The sequence below is a fragment of the Rattus rattus genome, chromosome 1, assembly GCF_011064425.1.
Source record: "Rattus rattus isolate New Zealand chromosome 1, Rrattus_CSIRO_v1, whole genome shotgun sequence".
Classification (NCBI taxonomy): domain Eukaryota; kingdom Metazoa; phylum Chordata; class Mammalia; order Rodentia; family Muridae; genus Rattus; species Rattus rattus.
Window position 1 is genome coordinate 222,062,285 of NC_046154.1, and position 12,025 is coordinate 222,074,309.

The window sequence follows — 12,025 nt, forward strand, 5'->3', positions numbered from 1 at the left end:
TTTTTTCCTTTGCACAAATATTTCTGTGTTTATGATGAAAATATGATCATACTATGAATTATTTTACACTTTCATATATATATATATATATATATATATAGTTCTATATGATAATTTTTGATAGTCAGTAAATATCCTACCATCATGTTTCTTAGCTTTTTAAAGCCCATATACAGAAGACTGAATGAGCCTAGCACACTGAATGTTTAATGTGTTATATACATGACAGTACATATACTTTGGAACCCAATATACTTTGGAAGCTCTAACTGGTATTTTTCTACAATAGCTACCACAAGTCTGTAATGAGGCATACATTCAGATCTAAACACTTTAAACACATTCTGTCCCATAACTGCTAAATAAACCTGTGAGGCAAACATCATTGTCTCATATAGCAGGTAAGCAAAGAGAAACTGAAAAAATAAGCCATTACAATGCTATTTTGTATTGTGCTAAAATTTGAATATACTAATGTTGGACATCAAAAACTGATAAGTATCTATGTGATTTCATATAATATCAACATATAAAACGAAGTGTAAACTTTCTACCTTAATTTTATTAATCACTGCTGTATAATATTATTTTTTACCTTGAATTGATAGTTATCAGTAGGATATTCACTTATTATTCTGAGGTATTTCTTACTATTATGTCATAGTAAGAAATGTCATATGAATAAAATCAAATATATTCTATTAATATCTATATGTTTCTCATCCATTGATGGGAATATTAGGTTAGAAGTTGTAAAAGTATTAAAAATCATAAAAAGCTAGTGGTAAATAGCAAAATAACATTTATATAAAATACATAAAAAGACAAAAATATGTTAGATTATGGGTTATAAAGAAAATCTCTTCAATTTGAGAAAGCGTATAAAAATTTGTCTTTGAACTTACCCAAACAAATGGGGATTGGATAATTCCATCTTCTTACAGGTCCGGGCATACATGTGATATGAGAATGACCCTACATAAAGGCAGTGCAGCTCAGTACACACTTACAAAAGACTGAATGGACTTAGCACACTGACTGATTAATGTAGTATATACATGACTCATACTGCTTCATGTCATATTACATATGATAGCTTTAATATTGTGTAAGAGATAATTTTATATACTTGGAATAAAGTTTGAAATAAAAACTACCAAGTCTTCATAAAAGAAAAATACACCATGTAAGTATAGAATTGTGGTTTTAATATTTTCCTATAAAAGGATGGTCTATTAAGTTAACAAAATATCTTACATAACTGATTATGTAAAGCTTTATAATATTTTGTTAGAATATGCAAAATGAAACACATTAAAGAATTGTCAAGAAGTTATTGTATACAAATATTTTAAAGTTTAAACTATATATTTACAGCTAAATATAGTCTATAATATTCTTATTGAACTTAAAAACTAAAATTTTTCATGTAATTTTTTAAAGAAATAGTAATTGTTAAGTCTTTATTCTCTAACAAATTTGGTTGTGAAGAATGCAAAATCAAATATCTCTAATGTTAAAAGTTATTTTCACAATGGACTAAAGCTTTTGGAGATTTTGAGGAGACCATTTAAATGACTCCTTCTGAAAAAAACATTTAAAAAAAGTATTAGAATATACACTGCAAATGCAGTTCTTTAGCAAAATACATTTTTAGATTTAATTTTAATTGTCAGAATCCTATGTCAAATTTTTCAGAATTCTATGGAATTGTTTACAAATTCTAAATATTCAGGAGGTCAGCTGCCATAGTTCTGGATGTATTTTAAAAAGTGAATTAAGTATTGAACCTAATTCCTTAGCTCAGATGACATTTTACTTCCAAACAAAACTAACAGTTCATTCCATCAATTCCTAAGACATGTATTTTAAATATGAATTGAACATTATTTAAGGACACAAGTGTGAATCAAGATTATGCCTAAAAACCTGCAGATTAGTAACCACTATTTTATTTAATTATCCTAAAGAATAATGAGATGATAGAGTCTTGATAACACACTAGTTTAAAAACTGACTTACCTGAAGAGAATAGCCTTGATCACATTGGAATGACACAACATCACCAACCATGTATCTGTCTCCAACTTTAATTCCACTGCTTGGGGTTTGTGGCTCAGGACAAGAATCCAAACCAATTGCTAAAATTATTTAATGAGAATAATATAAGTATCATTCAAGTTATAAGTACATTTATACATATTAAATTGCCTAAATTAAATACAGATACATTTCATTTATACTTTAATTATATTTTATGATTTTAAATGATTTTTAAATTTAAATATATTCTTATCATCTTCTACCCTCTTCCAAGTTCTTTGAGATCTTCTACCGCTCCTTACACATCTAACTTTAAATTCCTTCTTGAAAAACCAACAAAGCCACAAATACAACAAACCCCACAATACCAAGAAAATAAAATAAATTCACATCCATACAACAAAACAAACAATCAAACAATAAAATACCAAAGATGAACTGGATGATAATATAAGGGCTGCTGGAATGTTTGATAACCCCAGTTTCACTCTATTGATTTCCCCTCTCCCAGCAGGCGTAAATGACAGGCGTTAACCTTATACTCCAGTGTCTAGTTATGACTAATTGACTAATTCACTCATAAACTTTCATTCAGTTTTTTTTAAAAAAAAACAAAGTATAAGAAGAAATAAAAATTACCACATTGAAGTTGAATAAGAGAAATTGACTAAAGGTAATGAACTCAAGAGAAGGCTCAAAAATCAGAGACCTACTCATTCACATTCTCAGGAATCCCAGTAAACTGGAAGCCATAATGTATCAAAGACAAAGAAAATACAGCCCTCTAAATTAGCATGAGCAAAAGTTGTATAAACTCATAGAGACTGTAGCAGCATGCACAGTGTCTGCATGTGATGTATGTATCCAATTTGTGTTTTAAGAAATATACTTTATAAAGCTAAATTTCATATTGAAGTTTTCCTGTGAATAAGACTTAACTACAAATGATTTATAAAAATAGACTCCTTGAATTTGAAATAGTCTTATGATTTTATTCATATTCTGTTTAAAATTTGAATTAATTAACCTCTAATGGGGCAATAAAACTAAACAATTATTTTAAGTGATAATTATAAATAAAAAGAGATACTATCTCAGTGAAAAAATATATAATATATATTCTATTGTGGCAAGAAAAGAAACTAAAGGAATAATGTAATAATCTAAGTAGAACTATGCCCAAGTTTGAGCAGATAGGTCACTGAAATACAAGATTTCAAGGTTAGCCTTGACAACAAAGCCAATCTGACTTAATGTTACCAAGCTAAATAATTGTAAACAATAGGAAAATATCAGAGTTATATGACAGTTGAGTGTGTTGCTCAATGGTAGAGTACTGGTCTACAGTACCCTAGTCTCTAATTTCTCTCCTTAATTAGCACCACAAGAGAAAGGGCGTTGCTAGGACTGAAATTTTGTTCGTAAAACTCTCTTAACAAAATGAGAAAAGTTATTTCCTGTTTTGTCTCAATCGCTTCTTCTTTTCTATAGAATGAACATTTGATTTTATGAAATAAGGCGGCTGGAATGATGGCTCAGATGTTAAGAGCACTGTCTGCTCTTCAGAGGTCCTGAGTTCAATCCCTAGCAAACACATGGTGGCTCATAACCATCTATAATGTGACCTGGTGTCCTCTTCTGGTCCCCAGGCAAAATACTATATACATAATAAATAAATAAATCTAAAAACTTTTACATATAATTGAATTATTCATTGTAAGTTGAATTTTTGATTGTTGTTAGCATAGAAAATACATATTATCATATTTTCTCACATAATAATATGTAATGGGACATAGGTGCCATGAAGGAGGAAATGGGAAATAATAGTGACTGAAGTTCAAATGGAAATGTGCGGGAGAAACCCATACAGAGGTGATGAAGAGGATGAGGGAGAGGGGTAAGTAGGAAAAGAGGACAAATAACACTGAGGAAAGGCCATAGGAAAACAAGTTTTATGTTTATCCAAAAATATGTTTATGGTATATATAAGTGTATATGTGTACACAAATTAAATTCATAGTTTAAAGGGATTTATGATATTGGTACTGATTATGCTCACTCAAGAGAAACAGATTATGAAATAAAATCCCCTTAGCCAGTAATGGGAAACTTTACTTCGGTTGTTGATCATGGAACATAACAGTGGTACCCAATACTGGAGTTTTTCATATTTAGAAGGAATACATGCCTAGAGCTATAAATCTAGTCAAAAACTGTTGGCTGATGAGGTCATGGACTTTAGAGGAGAACCAATTACTGCCATTTTCCTAAAGTAGCATAGCTGCGAACGGCACTCTAAATGCTTATACTTACCCACTATAAATGCAGCTCTCAGTCTTCATCAAAGAAACCTCTGTTTGTACTAGATCTAGATGGGCTCATTATGAGCAAGACATAGAGACCCTTGGACTGTGGAGTACCTAATGTTCATCAGTGTGTCTCCACACAAACTAAGATTCAGAGAACATGGTGTCAGAGGGGACAGAAAGATTCTGAGAACTAAAGAACCAGAATGTCTTTTGGGTGATAGCATCCTGTATAAATAATAGGGAAACTACGTGTATGAAATCTCAAAAATATGGTCAATTAACAAGATATTCACAAGGATAAAACCAGTTTATATGACAGAGTGAATTGGTGAAATTATACAAAGTCCACCCCTATATGAAGAGCTGTAGGCAATTAATGTCTGCTGATTCAATCTTTTCTAATGATGAAGATCTTGATAGGTTATCTTATCCCAACTGGTCAGTAGGAAGTTATGAGAAAAAAAAATGGACTCAGCATGCTATATTTAAATATGCATAAGTACAGATTTATATATGTAAATATCATTAAAAGTGAAGTCATAAATTTTTGAGGGAATTAGGGGTACAGGAGACTTGGAGATGGGTGATGGAAGTGTAAATAAAATCCTAAAACAGAAAAAAGCCATTTTCATGCACATTTATCAACCTACTTTGTAGTTATTTGATTGCGGTTTGTCCTCCATCACCTTTCCCTATTCCTCTTCTCATACTACTCAGACTCTATCTCCCATCAAACCTTCTCTCTGCTCCCGAAATACATATTAGATTATTCTCTCTTGCTTATACGTACCCTCATCATTCTTCATAAACATTAAAGCACAGAAAAGAAAACTATGTATTTCATTGAGATCTCAAATCATTAATACTCAGCTATTAAGAACGAGGACATCATGAGTTTTGCAGGCAAATGGATGGAACTAGAAAATATCATCCTGAGTGAGGTAACTTAGACCAAAAAGACATGCACGGTATGTTCTCACTAATAAGTGAATTATTAGCCCCCCAAAAAAGAAAAGTATAGAATACCCAAGATACAGTCCATGGAACTCGAAAAGGTCAACGAGCTTAAGGGTCCAAGTGAAGACTCCTTAATCCCACTTAGGAGGGAGAATAAAACAACCACAATGGGAGAGAGAGGGAGTGACAGGGGAGGGAAAGGAAATGGGGGTGAGGGGAGAGGGGAGCATGATCTGGTATTGGGTGGGGGGAAAGTACTGAAGCGCCAAGCACCAACAGAAGGAATGGAAACAGGTGACCTCGGGAGGAAGGATGTCGGGAGGACCCTCCAGAAAGTATCAGAGACCTGGGAAGTGAGAGACTCTCAGGATTCACAGGAAGGGATCCTAGACAAAATGTCCTACAGTTGGAGAGGAAACTTATTGGGCCTACCTTCACCAGAAACCCAGGGCAGCAAATGAGGAATGGCATTGCTATCCCACAGTCAAAACTCTGACCCATGAAAGCAATGCGGGGATGGAAAGGGAGAAGAGTCTGAGGAAAAGAAGGTCCAAGAACAGGCCGGAAGTGGGATCCAGTTCAAAGGGAGGCCCGAAGACCTGACACCATTACTGAGGCTATGGGGCTCTCACAAAAAGGGACCTATCATGATTGCTCTCCAAAAGACCCAACAAGCTAATGAAAGAGTCAGGTGCAGATATGTGCACCCAACCAATGAACAGAAGCTGCTGCCCCCTCTGGTTGTATTAAGGAAAAGCTGGAGGAATCTGAGGAGGAGGGCAACTCTGTAAGAGGATGAGAAGTCTCCATTAACCAGGACTCCCAAGATCTCTCAGACACTGGATCACCAACCAGGCAGCATATACCAGATGAGATGAGGCCTCCAACACATATACAGCACAGGAATCCCGGGTCTGGCTTCAGTCAGAGAAGATGCACCTAACCCCCAAGAGACTGGAGGCACCCGGAAGTTTAGAGGTCTGGTGGGGTGGGTGGGTTGGGGACGTCTGGGGGAGGGGGAGGTATGGTATGCATAACCCTTGGTGGGTGGACCGGGAGTGGAATAAAATCTGGAGTGTAAAACAAAAAAAAAAAACAGTTTTTTTTCTTTTTCTGAGTAGATGGTGATATAATTCAAATACTTTCATTACGTTTATACTGATAATTTATGTTTAAGCATAATAGTATAAAAATATAGCACATGCAAAACTTTTCCTAAGTTTAGGTTTTTAAAAAAGAGTTACCAATTTATTTTTCAAAATGTACAAAATTAAACTATTTTTACTTTAATAAATCCTTTGGTCAATAAGGCCTTTGGCAAGTGTTTATTTGTTTTTAGTGCACACGAGAAAATTAATCTTATGCATTATTAAGTGGGTTAGAAGAATAGTCATCAAATATTTAACCATACCTTTTGTAATAAAATTAAAGGCTAAAATATAACAACATTGCCTGTAGTACTCTAGCAAGGCTGTTTCTCATTGGTAGATGGGTTTTGGTGCCCATTTGTGCAATTGTCTACTATTTATCTCCACTGATTGACAGGAAGCTCAACATGGTTTTAGTATACTAAAAATCCATTCAAGAAGCAATGCTTGCATGTAAAGGTAGTGTTAAGAATGGGGAAGGAGCCATTTATATTTTTATTATTTCTAAATCAAAGTAAATACCTTATTTGTAAAATGGAAAACATTTGATCTAATACCAGAGTAATCATTACAGATTACATTGTGGTTCACTTAAAGCTATAAAATAGCATAAAATATTTACTAGTAGAGTATAAGTAGAGTTGAACATGATGGCACTAAAGAGCAGTATTCTCGACATAATTTGGAAATGTATTTAATACAATCCTGAATCTGATAATGGGAGTGTTTGGCTTTTATCCTGGTGCCCAATGCATAATTATTAAAACCTGTATGTCTTCATCTTTACGTAATCTTGTGTTATGTTTCTAGAGTTACCTAGTTATCTCCCAATTCAACGTCCTTAAAAATATTGATGGCTTTAACTCCTTCTTTTATTAGTAATTTTAAATCCAAAAAGATAGATGCTTTATGTTTTACTGTAGCTAATTAAAAACCCGTTAATAAGATTTACACAGTAAAATTATCTTATTTTTTCAGCCCTTTTCATTGATTGCTAAATAGTAATGAGTTTTGATTTAAACAAAATATGTTTGAACAACATTTTTTAGCATGAATTCATGGTATTTTGTACTTTCTTAGTTTCTTGGAAGTAACTTCATTACTCTTCAGAAATTAAGCTGTATCTGTAGTCATGCCTACTTTTTTTATTGATTATTTCTTTATTTACTTTTCAAGTGTTATTCTTTTACCCAGGTTCCAGTCCATAAACCCCAAATCCCCTCCCACTCCTCTTCTTCTATAAGGGTGTTCCACTCCTTATCCACCCTCCCTTACCCACCTACCCCCGACAATCCCCTATATTGGGGGTCCAACCTGGGCAGTACCAAGGGCTTCTCCTTCCAATAGTGCTTGGCAAGGCCTTCCTCTGCTACATATGCAGTTGGAGCAATGGATAGTCCTTGGCTAGTGGTTTAGTCCCTGGGGCTCTGGTTGCTTGGCATTGTTGTTCTTATGGGGTTGCAAGCCCCTTCAGCTCTTTTGATCTTTTCTCTAATTCCTCAAATAGGGGTCTCATTACAGTTCAGTGGTTTGCTGCTTGCATTGTCTCTGTATTTGACATGTTCTGGCTGTGTCTCTCAGGAGAGATCTATATCCGGTTCCTGTCAGCTTGCACTTCTTAGCTTCTTCGATTTTATCTAGTTTTGGTAGCTGTATATATATGGGCCAAATGTGGAGAAGACTCTGAATGGCCATTCCTTCAGTCTCTGCTCCAAACTCTGCCTGCATATCCCTTGCTATGGAAATTTTTGTTCCCCCCTTTAAGAAGAAGTGAAGCATCTGCATTTTGGTCCTCCTACTTCTTGATCTTTCTGTGTTCCGTGGACTGCATCTTGGGTAATTCGAGCTTGTGGGCTAATATCCATTTATCAGTGAGTGCATACCATGTGTGTGGTTTTTGTGACTGGGTTACTTCACTCAGGATGATATTTTCTAGTTCATTCCATTTGCCTATGAATTTCATGAAGTCATTACTTTTGACAGCTGAGTAGTACTCCATTGAGTATATGTACCACATTTTCTGTATCTATTCTGCTGTTGAAGGGCATCTGGGTTCTTTCCAGGTCCTGCCTATTATAAATAAGGCTGCTATGAACGTAGTGGAGCATGTGTCCTTGTTATGTGGTGAAGCATATTTTGGGTGTATGCCCAGGAATGATATAGCTGGGTTCTCAGGTAGTACTATGTCCAATTTTCAGAGGAACCTCCAGAATGATTTCTAAAGTGGTTTTACCATTCTGCAATACCACAACAATGGAGGAGTGTTCCTCTTTCTCCACATCCTTGCCCACATCTGCTGTCGCCTGAGTTTTTGATCTTAGTCATTCTGACTGGTGTGAGGTGGAATCTCAGTGTTGTTTTGATTTGCATTTCCCTGATGACTAAGGATGTTCAACATTTCTTTAGGTGCTTCTCAATAATTCGATATTCCTCAGCTGAGAATTCTTTGTTTAGCTCTGTACCCCATTTTTAATAGGGTTATTTGGCTTTCTGGAGTCTAACTTCTTGAGTTTTTTGTATATTTTGAATATTAGCCCTCTATTAGATGTAGGGTTTGTAAAGATCTTTGCCCAATCTGTTGGTTGCCATTTGGTCCTAATGACAGTGTCCTTTGCCTTACAGAAGCTTTGCAGTTTTATGAGGTCCCATTTGTTGATTCTTGTTCTTAGAGCAAAAGCCATCGGTGTTTTGTTCAGGAAGTTTTCTCCAGTGCCCATGTGTTCAACTCTTCCTCACTTTTTCTCCTATTAGTTTGAGTGCATTTGATTTGATGTGGAGGTCCTTGATCCACTTGGACTTAAGCTTTCTACAGAGCAATAAGAATGGATCGATTTGCATTCTTCTACATGCTGACCTCCATTTGAACCAGCACCATTTGTTGAAAACGCTATCTTTCTTCCATTGAATGGTTTTAGCTCCATTGTCAAAGATCAACTGACCATAGATGTGTGAGTTCATTTCTGGGTCTTTGACTGACTGATCTATCTCCCTGTCTGTACCAGTACCATACAGTTTTTATCACTATTGCTCTGTAATACTGCTTGAGGTCAGGGATGGTGAATCCCCCCAGAAGTTCTTTTATTGTTGAGTATAGTTTTTTGTTATTCTGGGTTTTTTGTTATTCCAAATGAATTTGCAAATTTCTCTTTCTATCTTTATGAAGAATTGAGTCAGAATTTTGATGGGAATTGCATTGAATCTATAGATTGCTTTTGGCAAAATGACCATTTTTACTGCATTATTCCTGACGATCCATGAGCATGGGAGATCTTTCCATCTTCTGAGATCTTCTTCAATTTCTTTTTTCAGAGACTTGAAATTCTTGTCACACAGATCTTTCATTTTCTGGGTTAAAGTCACACCGAGGTATTTTATATTACTTGGGACTATCATGAAGGGTGTCATTTCCCTTATTTCTTTCTCAGCCTATTTATCCTTTAAGTAGAGGAAGGCTACTGATTTGTTTGCTTTAATTTTATACCCAGCCACTTTGCTGAAGTTATTTATCAGGCTTTGTAGTTCTCTGGTGGAACTTTTGGGGTCATTTAAGTATACTATCATATCATCTGCAAATAGTGATATTTTGACCTCTTCCCTTTCAATTTGTATCCTTTTGACCTCCTTTAGTTGTTTGATTGTTCTGGTTAGAACTTGGAGAACTATATTGAATAAATGGGGAGAGAGTGGGCATCCTTGTCTAGTCCCTGATTTCAGTTTTCTCTCCATTTAATTTGATGTTAGCTACTGGTTTGCTATATATTGCTTTTACTATATTTATGTATCGGCCTTGAATTTCTGATATTTCCAGGACTTTTATCATGAAGGGGTATTGAATTTTGTCAAATGTTTTCTCAGCATCTAGTGAAATGATCATGTGGTTAGTATCTTTGGGTTTGATTGTATAGTGGATTACGTTTATATGTTTCTGTAGTCATGCCTCCTAAAGGCATCAATTTTGCACACATTCATTTCTCTCTTTTTCTATGAAATACCTATATTTTAGTAATAGATTCAGAAGCTATGGTACTATGACTGATCCAGCTACAGTAATTTTCTTCTTTGGGAGTGTGGGGGTAGGATGAATAAGCTATCTGAGAGAAATACAGTAAAATACGAGACTGTCATTCCAAAACAAAGTTGTAAAAAAATATTTGGAAACATACAAAGAAGGTGCAAAAATATTTGACTTTAAAATTGTATGAGAACTCTAGCAATAAAGTCATGGCAATTTTAAGTTAACCATTCTTACATGAATATAGCCACAGAGAAAAATTAAAATTACCAAAGGACTGATACCAAGTCATGAAATCTGATCCATGGATATGGAGTCATTATGGTTCATACATGAATCATTTTATGTTTCTGCATTTACAAATTATCTATAGCAATATAAACTCTTTTTATCATAAAGGACATCAAGCGGAAGAATTAATAAAATCATTAACAACATAACAAACTTCTGAGATAAAGTTTGTGTTCTCTTCTATTTTTCAAAAACATATTGAATTTCACAACTTGGTCCTGATTGCTTCATGGAAGACAGTTACCTAAACTACTGAGAGAATCAGGTAAGAGCCACTTGCAGTCAATGTTTTTAATATTCAGTAAAAATTATAATGTGTGACAATACTGTTCACACTGTTGCCATATTTATTTGAGTAATATCTGAGTGCTTAAATATTAACTAAATATTTTTGTGAAAAATTTTATATTTTTATGAAGTGATAAACTCTAGCGAGTATTTAGAGGAATGCCCAGATGAAAAAGAAGTTTAGGAAAAAAATGTTGGTGAAACTTCCCTTCAAATTAATCAAGATTAATCCCCTGCTGAACAGTGGCATTAAAAAATTGAGACCTTTTAAGCATTATGAATGGAAATTTGTGTCTTTTACTTTTATTTTTAACTTTTACTCTCTGATGCATCTTCTTAAGTGGAAATGGATCAAGAAGAGCACTTGTGTTTGTGCACAAGTTTTTTTTTTTTTTGAGTGATAGCAAACTCACCATGCTATATGAAATACATAGACTCACTGACAAATGTTTCTTTGAATAATAAATGTTATCGATTATCACAAAGCACATAAATAGATATAATGGTAAGCACAGTGAATAGTAAATCAAGTATCAATTATTCAGTCATCCAAACTACCTATTCCATTTCAAATTGAAGAGTAACACTGAGTTAAATGAAAAAAGTTGAATGGGTAATAACGAGATGTAAAGAACTTCCTTATTCTTTAAACAAACAATTCGCACCTGCCATAGCCTTTCCATTACATTAGATGCTGGGAATGCAAAGATAAATTTGGTACAGAATCAATCACTCCCCAAACATCTGTCTAGTTGGATGGTATTTCTGCCCAATATATAAAGTATAAAAAGTTGTACAGTGTAAAATAGCAAATAAATATAGACCTGTTCTTAAGAAATTATTTTATGAGAATAAACCCTATGATTCCAAGAAGTTTATATTATAATGTCAGGCCCCAGTGCCTGGGATATGATTCCTTAGAAGAGAAAATTATAAGTAAAACTTTTAAAGGTAAATAAAATATCTTTTTTTTT

General features: G+C 34.2%; 1 protein-coding gene across 2 annotated transcripts in view; it reads right to left on the minus strand.

Annotated features, from left to right (window-relative positions):
• The window catches only part of Csmd3 (CUB and Sushi multiple domains 3), a 1,591,133-nt gene that overhangs the window by 124,737 nt on the left and 1,454,371 nt on the right, over positions 1–12,025 (minus strand). For both annotated transcript variants that reach the window (XM_032915225.1, XM_032915219.1), the window contains 2 exons: positions 2,023–2,141; positions 906–975 (listed from right to left, as the gene is read on the minus strand). In XM_032915225.1, the coding sequence (XP_032771116.1) occupies positions 906–975; positions 2,023–2,141 (189 nt within the window). The remainder of the gene's footprint in view (positions 1–905; positions 976–2,022; positions 2,142–12,025) is intronic.